The sequence below is a fragment of the Haplochromis burtoni genome, unplaced genomic scaffold (assembly GCF_018398535.1).
Source record: "Haplochromis burtoni strain Fernald_Lab_line unplaced genomic scaffold, NCSU_Asbu1 Contig_51, whole genome shotgun sequence".
In the NCBI taxonomy this organism is placed as follows: Eukaryota; Metazoa; Chordata; class Actinopteri; order Cichliformes; family Cichlidae; genus Haplochromis; species Haplochromis burtoni.
In genome coordinates, this window is record NW_024582412.1 from 458,782 (window position 1) to 483,032 (window position 24,251).

At 39.5% G+C, this 24,251-nt stretch overlaps 1 protein-coding gene across 1 annotated transcript in view; it reads right to left on the bottom strand.

Annotated features, from left to right (window-relative positions):
• Positions 1-24,251, bottom strand: part of cacna1bb (calcium channel, voltage-dependent, N type, alpha 1B subunit, b) — a gene marked incomplete in the record, with an annotated part of 232,306 nt that overhangs the window by 26,751 nt on the left and 181,304 nt on the right. Inside the window, 13 exon segments of the mRNA XM_042220572.1 lie at positions 394-521; positions 1,107-1,257; positions 1,381-1,472; positions 4,598-4,663; positions 5,400-5,516; positions 9,467-9,469; positions 10,445-10,528; positions 12,184-12,294; positions 15,079-15,243; positions 15,715-15,916; positions 17,155-17,292; positions 17,414-17,574; positions 20,665-20,761. Coding sequence (XP_042076506.1) covers positions 394-521; positions 1,107-1,257; positions 1,381-1,472; positions 4,598-4,663; positions 5,400-5,516; positions 9,467-9,469; positions 10,445-10,528; positions 12,184-12,294; positions 15,079-15,243; positions 15,715-15,916; positions 17,155-17,292; positions 17,414-17,574; positions 20,665-20,761 — 1,515 coding nt within the window.

A 24,251-nucleotide genomic window follows, 5' to 3' on the forward strand; every position in this document is an offset into this window, starting at 1 on the left:
CTCACTCAAAACTTTTATAGTGTTTTATTAAAGGTAAACTGCTTCTGGTTGGTGTAAAGAGTAGCGAGGGTCGTGGCATGAACCTGTATTCCCCAACTGGATAGCTAGAAATAGTCTCTCTTCACACCACAGTGAGAGACTGAGTCGCTTTGGAGCTTATCAGCGAGGAGAGCTGAGTGGACGCCGAGTGGAACTCTGGATTTGCATGCATCAGTCCAACCAAAAGAGGGGATTGTCACCAGCTTCAGCCCAAACTCTGGGCTCAAGCTCAGACACAGAAGTCAATCTGAGACTGTTCTGCTTCCTAACTTGGCTTCCTTTCAAATGAAAACCACCTTTACCACTTCCTAACACTGGGGAGTAAAATGTAGCAAAGTCAGAAAAGGCTCCTACCAAGCAGCAGGGTCATACTCTGCCCACACACGTATGAATTCATCAAGGTGATGAGGCCCCAGGATGGAGGCGTCCCTGGTAAGGTACTCAAAATTGTCCATGATGACCGCAACAAAGAGGTTCAACATCTGGTAAATGACATCACAGTAAAGTGAAATAAATTGCATACATGTTGATTAATAGGAACATTGGTATTAATTTAACCCATTACCTAAACTTTATTTTTTTTAAACTGCACAGTACTGTGGTGATTATATAGCCTATGCATTCTTCTTTAAAGGAATGCTTTACACATTCATTAAAAAACACATATTTATATTACTAGATAACATTTTGTTATGCATGCATTTAATTTTATCCATTCTCTGTATAAATTGGAGAGTTCAAAATTAGCTTTGCTACCAACTTTATTGCCTCATAATGGCAACACTACTGGGCTATTAAAGGCAATAATCAGGTCTTATAAAAATGTTCTATGAATGTATTTGTCTGTGTCACTGAATTAGATTTATGAAAAGAGCATAAAAAGCAGTTAAACAGACTGTTATCTACAGGGGTTTGTCTCCTCAGCAGCACCTCATTTACATTTAATTCCTATTGTTCTCTTTAACTCGCTGTTACTTGCAGCATTCTTCTGAGACTTTCAGAATAAGAACATTAAACGTCTGGAAAACGTATGTCGATGAAAACACGCAGTAGGACGAGGTATTTACCAGAAAGGAGCAGAGGAAGATGAAGGAGACAAAGTAGAAATAGGCAAAGTCACTGCCACACTCGTCTCCTGCAGTTCCCGAGAGCTTATCGCACGGCCGGTTACTGAGGCATGCTAGCATGATCTCATGCCACGCCTCGCCTGTTGCGCTCCTGAAAGATGCACAAGTAAAGATACAGGAGTGAAAAGTGAATGTGAGTGCTTGAGTTAGTTTGACCCAAAATCATTGGATTATCTGAGCTGCCAGAACTATTAGAGCATGGAAGCAGGGTTACCTGAAGAGAAGGGTCAAGGCCTGGAAAAAGGTCTGGAAGTTGTTGTGGTGGTTTATGGCGTTCTCCTCATTCAGCTCAATGTTACCAAACACCTGCAGCAACAAAGGAGGTGTTATAGATTATGTGAACTGTTTTTAACCCAATAATTTAGATTATAAGAAACCCCTGTAGTACAAACCAAGGTCGTTGAAAAGCACTTTTTCTCAGTCTTACTCTGGTCCTTTATAAAAACCTGTGTTATATTATTAGCTGTAAGAAATATACTTGGTAAGAGATTTATGAATTATAACCCAAAGTCAAATAAGCACATGAGGCTTCGGCCGATTTCACAGCAGAAGGCTCAGCTGGATGGAGATTATACATTTCCCGCCCTACACTGAGTTGCTGTGTTCAGACCTGTGACATTGCTATGTAAGACTTACATGTAAAACTATGTCCCTCTCTTTTCCGTATATATAATGCATTATTTATATTAAATGCCCCAGTTGTTGTCACATTGTAGAAATGTTGAAAATGCGTTTCGCATTAAATTATAATCTGCCAATAAACAGTATACTTATAATTCCCAGTGTGGCCCTTTCTGTCTTTGTTAAGTTTCTTCACTGAATATAATAGGTACTAATGGATGCCATAAACAGTGGTTTATGGATGTAATTTGAATATGAAATATAATTATATTGTGGCCTTGTACAAACTGCTTTTGTAAGCCAATAAAGCTAGAGCTAATTTTCCTTCTTTGTGTATATGCGTTATCTGTCATTAACTGTGTAATGTTGCGTGCATTGCAACTACTTATTGCATACATTGTGCAGATACAGGCTTATAATTTATCTCAAGCATTACTCATTTATGCTATGTCAGCATAGTTTAATGCAAATGTCGTTCCAGGAAACCATTTCTGACCTGAACTGGAACTGAACGGCAGACACAAAGAGAGTAGATAGCTGTCATAACTCATGGTTATCCTGGTGTCAGTCCAATAAAACATCCCAGAGGCCTTTTTAAAATATTTATTTGCCTCTTGGCAAGTCCATCCTGCTGACCTATAAACACCAGCTGCTACACCCAGGAGACCCGCGATAGCAGTCACCTATGCAGGTAGCATCTTGTCCATCCATTTTTTCAGGAAAAACATATTGGAATCCTTTATATCAGCTGCCTCAAAAATAAAGAATAATCCACTCTGAAAACACATTTAGTCTGTGCTTAAGTTTATAATGTAATATCTTTACCAGGACTGTATCAAAAGTGTAGAAAACAGTCATATAGCAATGCCAGACACATTTTTCTTGTGGTTGCTGTACATGACAAAATGCATTAAATTTAAAGAACACAGGAAACATCTGGGAAGGTAGCATTTATCCAGCACAGAAGTTCTGTTAGTCTGCAGTCAACAACGACTATTAATCAATTATATTCAAGCTGCAGCGTCAGTGGCTGAAAAATGAAGTGTCACGCTGAAGTGTTACAAACTGCAGTTCCTTGATGTTCCTTGTGACTGACTTCCACATGCAAGTATTTCAAATCGTCAAACTTTAGAGCAGAAATAAAGAAGCAAAAACTCTGCGTAGTTCCAAACATCTGTCTAGCAGAGATTCATCTGTTCTCTCATGCTAACAGGTTATCTCAGCCCTGCGCTGTCATAACACTTACTGTAGCACACACGACATCACTTCATTGCACTGCACTGCTTGCCACACTGTTACACTGAGCCATCTGAATGTCAGCTGGTATTTGCTTTGAACTTTTTGGAACATTTAGGAAGAAATTTTTTTTATTGTTTCTTCTGCTTCGTTGACTTAGAAATATTCAATTGTTTTATTTTCAGTTAAGAGTCGTTTTAAACTCATCACCTGCATCCACGAGGTTTTTAATAGTGGTTTGAAGCATCAAAAGTGGTCACGTGTCATTCTGTCTGTAAACACGATACCGCGTGTGAAGTTTTGGATGAATTCAGATCAAACTTTGTAGAAGTGTAGAGTGGGGTTAATGACTTACTTGAATGATTTACTGATTGATGATTTATTGGTTAAAAATGGACAAAAAGCTCTTACAAAGTTCTTACAAGCGCGGTGTGTAAAGATTTAAAATATCATGTAACATTTGACCTCTGACCCCTGCTTAGATCAGTCAATAGACTGATCTAAACATCAAAACGATAATAATTCTATATAGAGCTATTTAAAACTGTGTTTCTTACTGACAGTGTTTTTATAGGGAAATTATAAAAATCCCATTCCTATACTATGGCATCACTGTTTAAATACATAACAATTTTAATGTTTAATGTATAATGTTAAAATAACTAAAAATAAATAAATCAGCAGAAAAAAAAACTATGATTAAATTTTTTTTCCCCTTTATATTTTTTTATTAAACATTTCAGTGAATTTTAGTAAACAAGGAGATTTACTATATGTCAGGTAGATTAAAATGGCTTTCAATAGAGTAAATAAGAAAAACCTGGAATTTGTACTTTTCTTTTTTTTTTTTTACTGCACTAGAAACTTCTGACAGCAAGTTTAAAAGCAGCAAACTAAGCAAAATTAATATCTATAAAAAGTGAGCTCTCTTTTTGGAGTTTTTCATGTTAAGATAATTATACATTTGGTTTTATCAAGCTGCAATGTACTTATTTTAGGTGTTTATCATATGTTTGGTGTGTTTTTAACTGCTGTGACAAAAGGATTTTCCCACTGTGAGATAAACTATTTCTGAAAATGACTTCCTGTGCAGTTAATTACCCCAAAAGCCAGTCTAGGAAGTTTGTGGACCTGTTTTAGTGGAGGAAATGCTTTAAATTTATATTTCACTTATCATTAATTAGATGGTATCTGATTCCCCAATATAGTCTATGAGTGCTAACCAGGCCTGCTGACTGATAAATTCACGCTGGTCTAAATGTAGTCAACTGTGGCTTCAAAAACCAAGATGGCAATGACCATAAAACAAAATGAATCCACTAACCAACGGGTAAATTCCTGGTAGCTACTATACATCCATCTTTTATACAGAGCATTTGGTTAAAATGATGCCAATCGCTATACTGGACATCAAATTAAGAGAAATGGTGAAATGCCAGTTAAACACAAGCTAATGTGTAGTCACACCCACTCAGGTCATTCACTGATAGGCTACTGGGAAATCTTCACGTTGCAGAAGGCATATTTCATCGAATCATGAAATTCAGATGTGCTTTATGCACATGATGACTTACCTGCATTCCTATGATGGCGTAGATAAAGAACAGCATGGCAATGAGTAGGCAGACATATGGCAGGGCCTGAAAGCATACACATGAATACAGTCTAAACACACTCATATACTGCATGGCACCAACAATATCCATTTTATACACACCCAGACACACATGGGGCACAGCGCCTCTTTGATCTCTTCCTCTGTGTTTGTATGCACGTACACACTCATAAATCGGATTCTCTACAGAGCAACAAGCACCCTTCTAACATTTTACAGTATTTATTTAAGAACCCGAGCAACGAACCTGACCTGCTGGGTTGATTCTTTTCAACCAACTATTTATATGGCTGCAAGAAGGCGGCGAACATTTGTTGTAATTAAATAGCCACCTTTTAACACTCTGAAGCTACTGTCCATTTTCATTGGGCTTAAAAGCTCTCACCACTGACATTAAAGCTGCTATAAATTCCCTGTGCTGTGGCCCCAGCGCTCCACATTTAACTCAACTTGTCCCAGGGGATTTAGAGAACAAAACTGGCACGGTGTGAAAATCTAAACTGCTGTCTGCTGAGAGCTATTTTGTTCAATTTGAACAGGAAAAAGCATGCCTAGGCCTGTTTTTTGAGCCCTTTATTCCACTAGTTGTATTGTATGAGATATACTTTCATGCAAGAGCAAATAAATCTGGCTCAGATTGCCAGCCCGTGTGTCTTTCCAAATTTACAGTTTCTTTCTGCAAGTTTACACACTTACCGAGATGCTTCAGACTCTAACTCGGATGTTTATAATGTTTCTATGTTACTCAGTTTTTTCCTTACCTTGAACGACTGAACGAATGTCCACAGCAGGATGCGAATAGTGTAGCCTTGTCGCAGAAGCTTGATGAGACGAGCTGCTCTGAACAGCCTCAGGAAACTCAGGTTGATTTTTTCTTTCTGGGAAAGAAAAACAAATGATCTGTTATTATGTAACAGATTTGAGGATATTTTTATTAATAATTTATTAAGCTGGTAGCATACTGCAGTACATTTTTGTAGACGATTTCAGTTTTTTTTGTTTTGTTTTTGCTAGAGGGAAAAAATGCGTACTGAGATTTACAGTAAAACTCTATTTTAATGTTCTCCAAACTAACCATGTACAAGTTGATCTAATAGCAGAAAGAGTAAATAAATAAATAACAATTAGCATCATTAACCTGAAAATCAGTTACAAGGACACATCTAAAAATGCGTGACAGAGTAGCCAAAGTCAAAAGAAGAACTATGAGAGAACTCCAGAAAGGTTGCAAAACTATTGCTCAAAGCCACTTTTAAAACTGACAAGAATGTCTGTCTCCCTGGAAGCAGAATACAAAGAAATGAGGGGTTGCCAAAGACTTTTAACCACTACTCTCTTAGACATCCATCCTATGCTCTTTTAGGGTAGGTTTCAGTCCTCCTGCAACCCTGAACTGATTAAGCAAGTAAAAAAATGGATCAGTGGGATGATATACTGATAAATCTGATATAATCTAGAAGCAATACAGACAAACTAATATTAACAAGGTTATTATAATGACCTAAAACTGAAATTTAAACTAACTGAAACTAAACTGAATTAAAAACAAACTGTCAAAATATTAATAAAAATAAAAAATAATTAGAAAGTACAAAACTATATTAGCTCTAATCCTAATTGATCCTTTCGTAGCTCAGAACTGATCCAGCTGAATGAATTGACATTAGCTGAACACAGCATACACAAGGCAGGCCAAGAAGTATAGCTCAACCCAAATCCAAGCACATCAACTGATTTTGGTTAAAGCTAAAGCAGATGTACACTATTTAAGTAGGGGTGCAACGATACACAAAATTCACGGTTCGGTTCGGTTCGATACTTTGGTGTCACGGTTCGATATTTTTTCGATACAAAAAAATGTTCATGCCTTTTTAATTTGTCATTTATTAAAATTATAAATATATATTTTAACTCAAAAGTACAGTTTTTAAATTTAATGTTGCTGAAACAAAAGTAATTTAAAAAAAAATCTGATTGAGGAATCACTCATCTTTGGAAAAGAGAGTTTATTACAGAGAAATGGCTCTTTCCAAAATAAAAGCTATACTATACGCTTCTTCTGGGCTATATTCTCAGCAGCATATTGTAGCGGGTCAGGGCTGTTCGGGTTCTGTTTGTACAGTTATGTTTTGTTTATGTTGCCATAGTGACGGGTGACGCCCTCTCGCTGCGACGGTGTGTCCTTCCGGGGGCAGAGGGCGTGTCACTACCCGATCCGTACCGGAAACCCGATCGGTACCCCGCATGCGCGAAAGGTTTCTACTTCCGGTCGTAGCGTTTTACGATAGTTATGGGTCAGAGTATCTGTTAAGATGTTAAGAATAACAAGTATATCTTAAAATGTTTGCAATAATGAAGCATTTCAGTACAATGTAGACAAAAACGAAAAATAAAAAGAAAGTTACGGATCAGGACTCTCCGATCCTTACTGCGCATGTGTAAAGTCTGACCGTACAAATCGGGTCTACCCGATCCGTACCGCGCATGTGCAGATGTTTTCTTCTTCTTCTGTTCGTTTAATGGCAGTTTACTCCCCAGTGTACGAGGATACCGCCACCTGCTGACCGAGCGAATAAACCCTATTATAAACTGAATTATCGTCATTACAAACGTGTGTTAAATCTGATTTAGCGATAGTCGAGTGTGTTTATGCTTGTCTGTGAGGAGAGGATTGTTGGAATAGTGATGATGATGTGCGCTATCACTGTCAATTGTCAGTAAACACTTAATCTGGCTGATGAATCTACACGTGAGATATTACAAAGTCTGCATTATTAACTCTGTAATTAGGCGCCATTCTTCTTATTTTACGGCGCTGTTGCTCAATCGGGGGACGACTCTCTGTTGAGGAGAAAAGCATGAATTTCTTTGTATACGGATTATCCATTGTTTAAATGTCCCGGGCAGTCGAAAAGGAGGCAGAGCTGTTGAGAAATGCTAGGAGCTAACTGGGCGCTAACCGTATCATTCAAATATATTGAATGTCGCAATGTTGGCAAAGAGAGGAAGTGACGTAAGATTTGCGCATGCGGGGTGTCGGTTCCGGTACGGTCGATGAGGGCGCCCTGTGTGTTGTTGTTGTTGTTGCTGTGCGGTTGCCGCGCTGAGCAGTTAGCTAGCGGCAGTGTTCTTCTGCAGATGTCAATAAACGGCTGTGCTCCCTGGCTAGCTCACGGGAAGCAAGACCAAACGACACCTCCGTCTCCTCCTTGTCTGAGCTCGCCACATTGGTGTCAGAAGTGGGATGATGGTGGCACCCCATGTTCTGACCCGAGTGACTTTTCCCCCGCCGGTCGTGACCGGCCGGTGCGCCAAAAGAAGGCACCTGGACATTTGCAGGACTTTGTGTGGGGTAATGGGGTCGTCGGGGACGACTGACCCCTTAGTTGGGGCTATGTAGCGGGTCAGGGCTGTTCGGGGTTCTGTTTGTACAGTTATGTTTTGTTTATGTTGCCATAGTGACGGGTGACGACGCCCTCTCGCTGCGACGGTGTGTTGTTGTTGTTGCTGTGCGGTTGCCGCGCTGAGCAGTTAGCTAGCGGCAGTGTTCTTCTGCAGATGTCAATAAACGGCTGTGCTCCCAGGCTAGCTCACGGGAAGCAAGACCAAACGACACCTCCGTCTCCACCTTGTCTGAGCTCGCCACAATATTAAACATATCAGGTCCCCATAAGGAGGATCATGTGCTAACAGCTGTCTAAATGACTCGGGTAAAGTTTGTAGCATGCATGCTTGTTGTTTTTGTCTTCTTCCACTTTTCTTTGCACTAGGATGATGTCGGCGTAAATGTGCAGTCATATTCGTTGTGTTCCCACTAGTGCTGTCAGCGTTAATCTCGTTGAAATGACGATAACGCCACAACACGGCAAATCTCCGTGCGTGGGGCTAGACGGCCAACACGTTAATGAGCTAACTGCGCTAACACACTAGTGCGTGGCACATCCAACATACTGTTTTACTTTAGTCCATGACGCGTTTACCTTCAGGGTCATAGTCACATGAAAACCAAAATAATTCCAAACGCCAGATCTGAATGAGGGTGGGGGAGGTTCAATTTTCCATGTTGCAAGGAGAGCTTAACTTCTGTCTCGCTAGCTTGCCCTGCGCTCTTCCTTCTGACAATGCTGTCTGTGTTGAGCGCTCAGTGGATCTGCGCTCGACAGTGCAGCCTAGGCGGAGTAGTCGAACGCAGATTCACTGAGCGCTCAACACAGACAGCATCGTCAGAAGGAAAGTTGATAAAATAAATTACAAATTTTGTATTGTTCGATACATATGCGTACCGAACCGAAAGCACTGTATCGAACGGTTCAGTATCGATACGAGTATCGTTGCACCCCTATATTTAAGTTACTGCCTACAGTAGCTGCACATCTGAAAACCGCTTTGCAACCCACCTCCACCTTCGCACCTCCTTTTCACACTGAATCAGTGTCAAGTCTGTTGCCACTGTTTTGTACAGGGAGCTTTGCTGCTGCTCTCACAGCCTTTGGCTGTATGCACATGGAAGGTCAGAAGGGTGCCAGAAAAACGCCAGGCTGCCAAATATAAATTACTGCTGATGGAAATAACAACGTTCTTTTCACTGTAGTGGATCTGACTGAACTGTACATTTTCACATTAAGGGCTTATGTAACAGTAATTGCCGTAGAAGGTCTGATTACTGTTAAAGCACACATTTCATGCTACATTGGTTTAAAAGGTCTTAATTTATATCATCTCACATTCAAGGTGTAGTTAGACACTTTAAACTAAAGCCGTGGAAGAGAACAGCACACGGTGACGGGGGAACTGACAAAATCAGTGGCCAACAAGGAAAGCCACTTACCGTCTAGAGGTGTCAGATGTGACAGAAGGGGCAGAGTGAGGGCACAGGCGCCAGGAAAGACACAGCAGAAGATGAAAAACAGTGGGGGGAAAAAAGCAGCGAGAGAAACAGAGAAGAAGACTAATGATCACAGGAAGAGAAAGTCACACAAAAGCTGACTTTGCAACACAGAAAGCTAAAGTATCCTGCCTCAGTCCTCAAGCCGCACAAATACTTTGCATCTGCTGTGATTAAAAATATGAAACTAAATGTTCAAGACTGTAAAGTTTAATGTTCAAGTCGTGTGGCTTCCCTTGCTTCATGTATAGATTTTTATGATGTCATATTTTTTTCTATGGACTTGTTTGGCTGATTCGAGGACTGAGACTAAGAGTACAGCAAAGCATGACATCCACACTGATGATTTTGAAGCTGGAAAAAAAAAATTCTGACATTAAGCAAAAACACATGCAAGTTAATGCTACAGCAGCTCAAATTTTAGTGAAAGTCAGAACAGCAACTAAATGAGTAATTGACAGTTGGGAGGAATTGGTGATATTTCGGACTTTCAAACTTTGAACAACAACACCCCCCCCAAAAAATAAAATAATAATAGAAAATGTGAAATCAGCAGTCTGGGTTGTCAGAGTTTTTGACAGTCCAGGCTGCTTTGGTGGGTATTTTTCATAACTTTTTTTTCTGGCTTTTTATAGACAAAAACATAAAAAAAAAAAATAGAAAATAGATTAATCATAATAACAGTATTTGAACGCTTGCATGCCCAGAGTAAATCACTTCCACTGTAGCAAAATATTAACTTTGATTAGTCCATTATTGTGATAACAGTTTCCCTGATTGGACTAAATCTGCTTCCTGTGTCACAGCATGCTGCTTTGCTGCTTTGCCGTTGTGATCCTACAGCTATGAGCAAGCACTGAATTTTTGTACCCATGTAGGAAGTGACCCATGGGTGCATGCGATGAGAAATGTAACTCTTACATTTATCTCTGTGCACAAAATGTCTGTAATGCTTCCAATCACAGTCACAAAGTCAAACACATTCCAGGGCTCTTTCAGGTAGTTCTAAAAGAAAGAGAAAGAAGAAAAGTGGATGTTATAGTTAACCTTTAAAGATTTTATACCGTGTCTTCGTCATAACTAACTGCTTTTAAAACGCTTTCCACCCTTTCAAGTGTACATTCAAATGAAAAATTGTAGAGCCTTCATTCAAAGGGCTTTACAAGTTGGCTCTTGTTCACATTCACAGTCATAAACTGAGAGTATTACAATATTTACACATGTCATGGAAAACCATAAAACATGAAACTAATTGGGTTGACCTGTCTGGTGAATGTGAATGTGTTTGTGTAGGTGGATGTGTGTGTGTTTATTTGTGGTGTCATTTGTAAAGTAAATATGGGCACTCCATTCTGATCAGTGTATGCATATGTTTGTGCTGCGTTATATTTGTGTATATTTATTGTACAAAATGAAAATACCCTGATGCTTAGCACTAATAAGGAGGTATCTGTCCATTGCACTCCATTCAGTTTTTAGATGTAACTGACGACTTACCACACCCTACTCTAAATATGGTCCAAACGTATAAGATATTAAATTTAGCTTTAATCTAATAATAAAAAATCGGGAGCTCAGGATTATCAAAAGATGTGAACAATTGTAATCCATAACTGAACTTTTAATAGATATGTCAAAGTTGACTATTATATAATTTTCCCTGCTCTAACCACAATAAACCAAGTTCTAATGCCAGTTTAAAAACCTGTTTAATTATAGATTACATAAATTATTACTATTGAGCTATTCCTTTATTCTTATGTATTTAATTTAATCTTTTTAATAAACTGACCAGACTGGCAGCACTGTGATTTTCCCAAATTCATATTAAGACATCTAATCCAAGCAGACATTCTATGATCCATTTTCCAGCAACATTCCCCCTACACTGCCTCATTTGAACGAGTCTCCTGTGCACAAATATGTGGGCAAATTTTAATACAGATCTAGATATGAAAAAGTTGCAGACACAGATACAAAGTTGAGGCACACAAAAAGTATTCAAATGAGCACACTTCAAAGAATAAAGACTAGCCATCTCCCTGAGCACACAAATCAACTTTATATGTGCCTACATTACACACATTCACACACATAAATGCTAAATGCACATCTTTTGCACAACTTCTGAGGCTCTTCAGACTGGTCAGTCATCCTGTTCCTCGGGGCAGAGGCTGCTGCCAGGTCCTGCAGCTGCTTTTTGAAGAGCTACAGTGGCAGCAGAGCATTTATAATGGCAGATGTGAGTGCAGTCATCTGGGCTTAACAGCTAAACAGGTGGAGGTAAGTGGTGTGTGAGAAAAGCTATTTAATAAATGGGCCTCGCAAATGGAATAGAGCCTAAGATGAAATGCTTCGCTGGAGGCCAGACGGCGCCACATTGAGAGATTTATTTCCTTTGTGCACTCTTCTGTTTATCTCCCTCTTTTGTTTTTTTTGTTAGCTAACTCTTCCTCTTTCTGAAATGAATACACTTTAAGAAGATCCATACAGTCTTCTTAAAGTGAGACTGTCACTGACTAAAAGATACCTTGAAATCAACTCAACCTTTAGAAGAACCAAATCACTTAACCCTTTAAGTGTAAACTGGAACATTTCAAAACCATCAACAGCTGCTTGCAGAGTACAGCACAGTATACAGACTTACAAAGACAACTCACCAGTGGATTGAAGGCAATAATTTTGAGGATGCACTCGAGTGTGAAGAGGCCCGTGAAGACGATGTTTAAGTATTTCAGCATGGACTCGTACACATCTGGAGCGCCATAGAACTGAGGGCAGAAGATGAAACACGAAACACTGAATATCTGCTCCTTAATATCTTTAATTATATTAACAATAAATGTGTGTAAAATTGACTCCCGTTATTTATTGCACACTTAATGCATGGATCAGACAGCCTCTGTACATGATACTGAAAACTACAGCTGTAAACGCAACACCAAAACACTGCAGATCCTTTTTATTCATGTTTATTCACTCCTGTTCTGTTCTGGACTGCTTCCACCCACCAGAGACATCTGCATCTGTCAGGTCTGGCTTATTAAATTTTAAACATCTTACATATCAGAAAAGGCTTGTATTGCAACTGCATGTGATTTCACTGACACTGAAATGGGATTGTATGTATCTGCAGAGTCCATGCAAGACTGCCATAAAGACGCCACAATCCTCTTTAGCCATGCATCATAGAGATAAAATAGGACTGCACACGATCAATTATTGCTGCTGCTTGGTTTTGAATATAGAACTCACTGGGAACAAATCATTTCAGGACTCAACCCATAACAAGATTCTAACCATCTCCTCTATGAGGTCGTGCACCTCTCAAATGCCTTTTTAATCACCCTCTTATGGTCCTGTTCTGTTTATATTTGCTCTATGATATCACCATATAATCAGGATCTTTTGGGGGGGGGGGGGGGGGGTGTAGGAACAGCTTGTACCCAGAGGATTGACTGTGATATGGCACCAACACTAGCACCTAAGTTTGTCTCCATGGAAATTTTAATTACATTTTTAGTTGACGTTTCCCTCCATGAATCACCACCAGGGCTGGACTGGGACAAAAAATCAGCCTGGGCATTTTGACTAGTGACCGGCTCACCATGGTATTATAGGAAAAGCCATAAATCCTTTATAATAAACTTAAACCTACACCATCCTCCCTATTCTGGTATTCTAAACAGTACTTAGCAAAAATATAAAACAACCTAATTTATAAATACATATACCTAACTAATAGGGTTGCCAACTCCCAGCAAAAAAAGAAAAGAAAAAAAATAGGGAACTATTCCCGTACCCTCTGCCTCAATGCTTAATTGACAAAATTGATTTTAATTTAATGCACGTATAAAACAAATGCACAGAAATCTATGATTTTTTTCCAGTAATTAAATAGATTCAACATCTTTCTTCAACAGAATTGCAGACTGCACAGATGGTACCTTCCCAAAGGAAAGAATACTATAACTTACTAGGGTATATACTAGACTTGATATTTACTGAATACAATCATGGATTTCTATACATTTTACATCAGATGAAAACTTGAAAACTTTGGTTATAAGATTCAGATAATTATTTAATAAAAGCTAGATATTTTAAATGAGAATAAGAAAGAAAAGTATTTCTTTGTGCCCCCCTCTCCCTGTTAATGCCCTACCTGGCCCCCTGGCAAAACTTTGCTAGATCCGCCCCTGCACAGTTACCAGCTGTCAGCTACTTAGAAAAGGATCCTGGTGTTATTTGTCTCTCAGAAACAGTTCATAACTTCCCTTCAACTCATCCATGTCACCTAAAAGGTAAACCTGTTTCTCCATCACAGCTCTGATGATTCAGTAAGGACATCTTCTGGTTTCATCTTCATGTTTCCCTCTCACCAGATAACCAAACCGATATCATGACCAGCAGCTTTTACAGCTGTGGCTCCAGCAAACATCAGCTGATACTAGAAATTAATATTAAATAAATTCTAACAACAGCTGATCAAGCTTAAACGTGCTGCTGTTGTTTAGCGCGACCTCCGCTGGGTTCCTCCTCCTCGGCTGTAATTGGTCCAGCCCAGAGTCGATCATGACCAACTGGCCAATCCACCACCATTCATTTATACCGTTAAGAAAAGAAAATAAATAAAACCCCATCGGCCCATAAAAACGAAAAATCACGAGCATCCTCGTGATCTGCCCGATGGCCAGTCCAGCCCTGATCACCACCTCATTGTGGTGGAGGGTTTTGCATGTTCTAGTGAGTCAGCCCTGGTAGGGTCTCCCAAAGCAAAATGGTCCTGGGTGAAGGGCCAGGCAAAGAGTGATATCCAAAAGATCAAGGAACCATGCCTTGAACATTCAATATTTAGTATTTACTTTTACTTACACTTATCTAGGTTATTGCAATGGTGCTGTGTTTATCGTGTTTCCTCGTTTTGCTTGTTTTCTCTTTTTTGGGGCATCTTTCTCGGCCTTCAGACAATAATTTTGATGGCTAAAGAACCAAACGGGAAAGGCAAAAAAAAAAAGAAAAAGAAAAAAAAGAATGGACATTCCAGACAGGTTTCTGAAAATTACAGCCATGTAGGATGCAGTTCAGAGCTTCCCAAAGAGACGACCTTGAAGGTGAACAAGAGCTAAACTTAGGGTTTATCAGGATTCATTGTTAGTTTCCATGGCTCCATAATGGCAGAAAAAAATCATTCAGACCAGATGAGATAACCCGGATTACCTGAATAATTAGAAGACGAGTAAAGGAAATGGATAAAATACAAGCTCTTTTGCCTCAAACTAGAAAGTAATGTAATGTAAAGTGTCAATAGTCAGTTGCAAACAACAGTACGTCTTAATGCCAGACCACAGTTGTTTTCATTATTGCCTTTAAAAGTAAAAGATTGAATGGTCGTTTATAAAAACATCTCCTGTAATCCTTTTTGATCTTTCAACAGTCTGTTGTATCAAATTGGGAACTCCATAACTATCGCTGAACCAATGCACTACTTTCTCTGCCTCAGAGGTGTCTGAAGGGAACTGTCACATGCCTCATTAGTGGGAGAAAAAACCGACCTTCATCATCAGCACGACGGTGTTGAGGGCGATCAAAGTCATGATGGCATACTCAAAAGGAGACGACACCACAAATTTCCACATTTTGTACTGGAAGGACTGCTTGTTCTCTGGCATGTATCTCGTCAGCGGCTTGGCATTGATGGCAAAGTCAATACAAGCCCTCTGAGAGTTGAAAAGACAAAACAAAACAGATCGGGTAAGAAAACTCTCTGATGCAACAACTTTATATCTTTCATCAGAGAGAAGAATTCAAAGTTTTTAAAATAAACAACAGCTGGCATACCACTACGGGCTTTTCTAAGTGTTTTGTAATGTTAAAAGAAGATACCACAAATTAAAGTTCTCTGATCACTAGCCAATACATCATAGAAAGAAAACAGCAGGGTTTTCACAAAGTCCCTGTGAAGAAGAGATGAAGGGAGTGAGAAGATAAGCCCTGCTGCTTTCTTTTTAAGAGCAGGGAATTGTCATGTTTAATGTGATTTGTATAGAAGAGACATTTAGAAGAGGATCGGCATGAGTGCTAGTGTCTCTGAAGAAATTACCAGTGTCTTTGTAATTTGTGTTTTCTTCTTCTTCCCAGAACACCCCCCACAAAAAAAGAAAAAAAAGTGCTTCACTTTCCACTCTCACCTCATTCTTTTCCAATGTACATTCCGACATGGCCTTGTCTCCCTGCTCCTGAAAAGTTATGATGATCAAAGCTACGAATATGTTGACAAAGAAGAAAGGAAACACCACAAAGTAGACCACATAAAAGATAGATGTCTCCATGCGAAAGCCTGGACTGGGGCCCTGGTCCTCATATGTGGCATCCACAGAGTGCTTCAGGACACTAAAAAGAAGGAAAGACTAAAATCATTTTCAAAACTGATGTAGATTTATTCCCAAGTTTTACTAAACAATGCATTTTGAGCAGGTTTTGGTTGCTTGCAGGCCAATGGATCAAAAGAAAAATAACAGAAGAGATTTTCACATTTAAAGATGAAACAGAACCATCTTGAAAAGGTTAATATTCTGATTACGCCCAGAAACCTTGAAAAATTGACCAATACCAGCAGAGGCTAAACGCACATCCACATCAACTGAATCAACTGGATGTGGTAACCATAGCAATTGGATATAGTACCCATAGAAAGTCAATGACATTCGGCGACTTTGAGCAACAAAACCTTCCTTCACTTTGAGGCAAGCGATTGAAGTGACTATGAGAAAAATGGTAAATACATTGGAGGTTTACCTAGGCAACTGGAGCTTAGAATATCTGTTATTGGCCGAACATCAGCGCTTCCTATGTCCAACCCTTAAATGTGTGACCCTTTAGTCAGCAGATGAGGTTCCTTCCACGTCTTATGTTTAATTTATTAATAATATTTCTTTTCTTTTTCTTTTATACATTATCATTTTAGGTTAAGGCTTTTAGGTTAAGAACAAAAGGTTATAAGGCTGTGTCTCTATCACTCATATTGCAGTATCTACAGGTGCAATGTACTAGCATAAAACCAATCAAGAGTCCTTCCTTGTGATTATGGTCTTACTGAGCTGTCACAGCTTGTTAGAGAGTCTGTGATTTTCAGCTGTCATGACAAGCTCACTCAGTTTAGCAATCTACTTTTCATTTTCAGGTAAGTACATGAAATGCCAAAAAGCAAACAGGCATCAACGACCTTTGACAGAGACAACGATGAATCTGCTTGTGGTACTTCAGCTCAAGCAAAGGCGTTAAGGCACAGAATGACAGACTGACATCTATGCAATGAAACTTGATTGCATATTAACAGAATGCACAGTAATTACATCTGGGAGAAATCAGGTACATTTAAACTGCACAGTACAATCTGGCTCCAGGTGTGATGAGTGCCTTTCAGGATGAATCACCAATGGAAATTTTAACTTGAAAAAGTCACGAATGTTTCCAACACTCAAGCACTTATTGTCAGCTAAAAATGTGAGCAATATTTCTTTCTGCACCAATTAATCAGATTTATTAGTTTCATATCTTTAATGATAAAAAACCACTTGGACCTCCATCTAGGTGCTACTGAAAATGATATGCAGGCTGTCCTGACTTACACTGGCCAGCCCTCTCCAGTGGATACGGTGAAGAGTGTTAGAAAAGCCCACAGCACGTTATCATAGTGAAACTCATACTTCTTCCACACTCTGGGCTTCGCCGTTACTTCATCCCTGTCGTAGTCCAAAAACTGACCCCTGAAAGCAAGAAGACAGACAGAATTAGTTGAAAAGATGTGACAAAAAAAGGAGAAAAAAGTAGAGGAGGAAGATGTAGTTAGAATAGACAACAGTAATAAAAACAGTAATATAAACGTACCTGCAGTCTTTCTCCAGGGTCTTGGACTCGTCACTGCAGTAGAAAAATTTCCCCTTAAAGAGCTGAACAGCAATCACAGCGAAGATGAACATGAAGAGGATGTAGACGATGAGGATGTTGAGGACGTTCTTGAGAGAGTTTACAACGCAGTCGAATACAGCCTGAGAAACACACACACAAGCACACACACACAGAACTGTAAAGTTCTTGACTAATCAGGCCTGTCACATCTAAAGACCTCACAGTACCTTATTATCCTAACAGAGTGCTTTGCTCTCAGGCTCAAGGCCTACTTGTGACTCCTAGAGTATTTGAAAGTAGAATGGGAGGCAGAGCCTTCAGCTTTCAGGCCCCTTATTATGGAACCAGCTCCCAGTTTGCATTCGGACAACCTCGAGACAACTTTCAAGCTTTCCTTTCTGACAAAGCATATTATTAGGGCTCTTTTCACTCTCTGTGTGTTTTACGTTGTATGGCTGCCTCTGTGAGAGGTTTCTTCCTGTTGAAAGGGAGTTTTTCCTTCCCACTGTTGTCAGGTGCTTGCTCATAGGGTGTCATGTGATTGTTGCGATTTCATTCTAACATTGTAGGGTCTTTACAGCATAATGCATGCAGTTTTTTTTTCAATTGATACTATATAAAGAGAATAGAATAGAAATTAAACTAATTGGATTGAATTAATGGTAAGGTATTTATGTGTATCTTCCCGACTGTAACCTCCAGTCATCACAAAAGTGGCAAGCAACATGCAGTACCTCTCATGGCCACTTGAGGCTGCCTCCGAAAGACAGTCAGTGCACAGAGACTCTGTTAAAATGCCCGACTTTAAAGGAACAATACATGTTTACAGGCTGATTCAAAAAAACTGTTTTTATTTCTATATTTTATTTACTCCTTCATGAAACAATTTAAATTTTGAAACAATTTAACCACAAGGGGTCGCCACAGGGGTAAGGTTGCATCAGCAAGGACACCTGGTATAAAAACCCTGTGTGGTGAACCCTTGTGAATAAGGAAGCAGCTGAAACATTATTTTACAGTTCAAAATGATGCATTATTAGAGATGTAGCAGCTTTGACGGGCAGGTTGGTGCAGAAACGGGGACTATACAGTTGCTAGCTGTCTGCTAGACATCACCTAAACAAATTCACACTACTGGGATGACATTTCAATTCTGTTTGTAATGCTGACATATTCACTTTAAACAAAGACTATATTCATAAACCAACGATTTCTGTTAGATGGCTTTGTTTCTGAATGAAAAGCTGTTGTAGTCTCACTAGTAATCTGGATCAAATGTAATCTAGACCAGCGGTCCCCAACCTTTTTTGCGCCACGGACCGGTTTATGCCCAACAATATTTTCATGGACCGGCCTTTAAGGTGTCGCAGATAAATACAACAAAATAAAACTAGTACCGGTACTGAAAAAAAGAAAATTTATTCATAACACACGTGAAAAGACCAAGGAAAACCGAGTAAATGATAAAAACGATAACAAAATAACGCTGAAAACCGATAAAACCCTTGAAAACTATACATTTCACACCTGAGCCTCAACTCTCGCGGCCCGGTACCAAACAACTCACGGACCGGTACTGGTCTGAGGCCCGGGGGTTGGGGACCGCTGATCTAGAAGGGCCACTTTGCGGACACAGTCAGCCTTGTTCTAAACCCAGATATCTTTCCCATCTCCCACCTGCAAACAGCAGTCTGTGCCTGTCACTATCTCTGTCAGCTTGTGCTGGGATCTCTTTGAGAGATGAAGTGCTTTGTCGATCCATTCTGACATGTATGCAATGTAACCAGTGAATATGCTGCTACTTGAGTGACTCCCATCGAGGCTGCTCTTAAACCAGAGTGAAGACAGAGGTACTTTAACCAGCCTGTCCTGTCAAACCACTCTCCCTAAGTATCCAAGAAGAGCTTTGGATGGGCGTCTGTCTGCCACCTTCGATCTGTCTCAATCATCTCACTTTTATTAGCCCAATCAGATCTCTCCTCTTTTGACACATACTTTTGTCCACACAGCAGAGGAAAGCTGTCATTTCTGTGTCTGAGACAACAATTGAGGAAAACAGGATTCTATACAGCATTGTGCTCCCAGTGTAATTCTTTATAATATATATCTTTATAATAGCTGCATCATGGTAATATATTATATAAATTCTAACTATTGATTTTAAAGATCTTCAAAACTCTCTGCAGTAATCAATTCTCCATAAGCTCAGTATAATTAGCACAACACCTCCAATAATGAGGACATGTAATCCTAGGAGTTTTTGTAAATCCACATAAAAAAACACCACCTTTTTTTCTTTAAATTAAGTGATTTTCTTTTTTCTTTTTTTAGAAACACACAATTTAAACATATTTTAATGAAGATGGAAGACAAATAGAGAAGAACAGACTTCACTTCTGCGGTAACCCAGTTTCTGCAAACTCAATTTGAAATAATTGCCAATTCATCACAAACAAAAGAGGAATAGCTGCCAGCTCAAGGCTGACAGGTAAGTGAGCACCAAATAAGCCAAACTATTAACACTGCAAATGCAGCAATCACGTCCAAACGATTAAATATATCGCATAAGTCATAAAACATTGGCTAAACAATGAGAAATCATCAGTGTAATGTGTTACAGTGCATTAAGTATGTGTTTCATTGTTAATTGCCACAAAACTCCTTCGAGAACCAAGTACTCGCCTACTGTAGGCGTGTAAGACACAGAATATAAAATTCAGTATCTAAGCAAAAAATCAAGCAAAAATCAAACTTTTCATGTCTGATATGGTAGAGTAGGTTTCTGGAGACTGCATCTCGATTGTGTGCACGAATGTGTCAGGGGTGTATAAGTAGGAGGCATGAAGTGCTGAATAGAGCAAGCTGATCAACAGACAAACCAGGATTCAAATGTGTTAGTTGTGTTGTTCCACTGATTCTTGTAGACTTTCGATGTTCAGGACGGTTTAAACTGTGCGGTGGCAGGTCTATCTACAGTGTTGGGGAGTAACGGAATACATGTACCGCCGTTACGTATTTAAAATACAAAATATGAGTAACTGTATTCCGTTACAGTTACCGTTTTAAAAGGTGGTATTTAGAATACAGTTGCTTTGTTGAAATAAATGGATTACACGGTGGTATTTTCCTGTTTCATATTGTGGCGGATCAGGACTGTTTGGGTGCTCTGTGGGTTTTTAGTTTTTCTTACAGACTTACAGAACGATCTGTGACAGATTTGATTACCGTACCTTCAGTTTGGGCAGCCGTTTAATGGTCTTGAGTGGCCGCAGGACCCGGAGGACCCTCAGGGACTTGATAGTGTTGATGTCCTTGCCTTTTGTCCCTCTGTGCAGATTGAGAGTACAGTTAGTCCGGGTGATGTAGTGCAATGACACTCTAAACCCTTTCAACTCAGGCTGCATTAACAAGAACTGACTGCACTTCACCAGGTTTATATTGTAGGATGCATATATTCTGTTAGTAGAACACATGCATGTGAGTGAGGTATGTTATTCTACAGAAACATGCTTCACCAGTCTTCTCTTCTTATCGAGATACTTTTGTAATTACTCCCTTTCTTTTCCTTTTTTCTGATCTTCCCTTTGGCTGCTTTGTTTTCTTTTTATTTTATTTTTTTCTTTCATTCCTACAACTTCACGCATCTTTTAAGATGTGTGAATCTCATTATGTTCTCAAAGGAGCTTGCAAAGAAAAGCGTCTGGACTTTGACGCTTTTCTCAGTCATCCAGGTCACCTTTGACTACGGTGACCTGGATGACTGAGAACCTTCACAGACTCATTATGTTCTCTTTTCTGTTCCCACATCTTCCTTCCTAGTTTTCCTTCCTTTTTCCTTAGCTCCTTTCCTTCCTATCTATTTCTCTGCCTTTCTTCCTTATTTCAGAATCAGAATATTTTATTAATCCCGAAGGAAATTAGGGGTTACAGCAGGCAGCACGCTAATGGCGCATGCGCACTTACAAAGGAACCTTCTGACCAAACTTTACATAAACATCACATTGGGAAGACATGTTTCCTTTCTACCTTCCCCCTTCCTTCTTTCCTTCTTATCCTCCTGTCTTTTCATCATTCCTTCCTCTCCTTGTTTCTATATCTACTTCCTTTCTTCCTTTTATTTCATCCTTTTTGTCTTTTCATTGATGCTTCTTTCCCTTCCTACCTTTCTTCCCTTTCTCACTTATTCTTCTTCCTTGTTGTCTTTCCCTCCTCTCCCTTCTCTTAATGCCCTTCTTTCCTCCCAGTATAACTCCTTACTATGCCTCTTTTCTTCAAATCTTCTTTTCTACCTTCCTTGTCCTAACACCCCTCCTTCCTTGTTTACCTGAAACCTGCTGCCCTTTCTTTCTTCCAAACCTCGTATCCTTCCTTTCATCGCTTTTTCTTTTCCTTCCTTCCTCCCCTTCTTCTCTCCCCCTTGTTGTAGTCCATCCCCAGCTTTCCTAATTCTTTCTTTTCCTTATTCTATCTTTCCATCTTTATTTTTTCCTTCCTTCTAACCTTATTTCCTTCTATTATCTTTTCCCATTGTCCTGATCTTGTTTCTAAAACCACTTCCTTTCTTTCCTGCCTTCCTTTCTTAATCCTTTTCCTTTTTCCTTCCTTATTGCCCTCCCTCCGCTTCTTCATTCCATCATTCAGTCATCCCTTCCCTCCACACCTTCCTGACATTCAATATTTTCTTTCTTTGAAGATTCTGACCTTCTTTTTTGTTTGTTTCTTACATGCTTCAGTGTATTTTCTGTTTATTTTTCTGTTTCCTGTTATAATGTATTTTCTTCCAAACCCCTTTTTAAGCCTCTTTTCATTTTCTTTCCCTTTGTTCTTGTTTTCTTTTCCTTTAATCTTTCCTTTGGTCTGTTTTTTCCATCTTCAAAATCCACAACAAAAGCTATTCACACAACAGTGAAATTATACCCTTTTCATTCCATACTTCAAGTTTTCATTGAAGGACTATGTCTGGTAGTGAATTGTTCCAGGTATTGCTTCCTTCGATGCTTCTTCCACAATACAAATTAGCATTGTTTCTGTTTAATAACACACAAAATCATACATTTTTACAGTAAATGCACAAAGAATCTGCCGCAGGTGCAGGAGGCAGTTTCTTTGCAGGAACCACTGCTGTCACTGCAGACGTTGCACGTTTTGCTCACTATTTATGGGAAGTAAGCGTGGGGGTTTAAAAACTAGCCATCATGATAATGACATACAGTCGAGCCATCATTCACAGAGTGACACTGGCCAAGGATAGTTTGAGTGTGAAGGATTTTTAATTAATTAGTGACACGCATTGTGGGTGTCAACTGTATATCCATCATGCATATCTCCTGTTCTACCACATCCCAAAGAAGCTCTACTGGATTGTAATCTGGTGGCTGTAGAGCAGCGGTCCCCAACCTTTTTTGCGGCACGGACCGGTTTATGCCCGACAATATTTTCACGGAGGTGTCGCGGATAAATACAACAAAATAAAACTAGTACCTGTACCGAAAAAAAGAATATTTATTCATAACACACGTGAAAAGACCCAGGAAAACCGAGTTAACGATAAAAACGATAACAAAATAACGCTGCAAACCGATAAAAAACCCTGAAAACCATACATTTCACACCTGAGCCTCAACTCTCACGGCCCGGTACCAAACGACTCACGGACCGGTACCGGTCTGAGGCCCCGGGGTTGGGGACCGCTGCTGTAGAGGACCACTTGAGTACAGTACAGTGTACTGTTCAAGAAACCAGTTGGAGATGATGTGAGTTTTGTGACATGGAGTGTTATCCTGTTGACCACTGTGCTCAAGAAGGCATGGACAATGTCAGCAAAATTACTCGGGTAGACTGTGGTGTTTAATTGGTAAAGTGTAAAAAAAAAAAAGGTACCAAGAAGATATCCCTCCACACCGTTACACCACCAGCAGCCTAACGTTTGGATATATAGTCTCAGTTTCCTGAGACTATATTTACCGCGGTGCGTTCTTCTGCTCATGGAGCCCATGTACTTTAAGCATCAACTTGTTCTGCATTGCTTGGTTGTAACAACTGGATATTTGTGTTACTCTTTCTTTTCTATAACCTGGTAGCAGTGTGGCCATTCTCCCCTGACCTTTGACACCAATAAGGCATTTTTGCTCAGAAAACTACTGTTCACTGGAGATTTAATCTTTTCCAGAATATTCTCTGTAAACCCTGCCTGCATGGTAAAATCACAGTAGATAAGCATTCATTATATGTGTTGATCAGTCACTTAAATCACATTTTCCCCCATTCTGATGCTTGGTTTGAAGTTTAGCAGGTTGTATCAATCATGTCTACACCCCTCAATGCACTGAGTCATTGCCATGTGATTGGCTGAATAGTTACTTATTTAGAAGTTGAACAGGTGTACCTAACAAAGTGGCAGGTGAGTGCATTTTATATGAAGAGTTCTGTAAAGAACTCAAACTTTTGGTTTATTCCTGGCTGGAAAGTTTATTAGTTCGAGATACCCAACAGCATATCACAAGCTTTTAACATTAGCATACTAGCCTAAGATGTCCTCGACCTGCAATAGTAAAAGGCATATTTCCAAAAAATACACATTAAATTTAAAGCACAATCCTTCCCTCTTGTGTCTTCTTTTTGGGTCATTACCTGGAGGCTAGCCTCTTGGCACATTAGAATTAGTCTTGCAGCAAGAATAAAAATAAGATACAGGCAAACAAAAAGAAGATGTAGAAACAAAGCTACAAAGTTTTAACATACAGTAATGCCTTCTTCAATACCTTTTCCTGGCTCATAGTGTGCTTACCTATTTTTACCACCCTAACTGTGTCTAAAC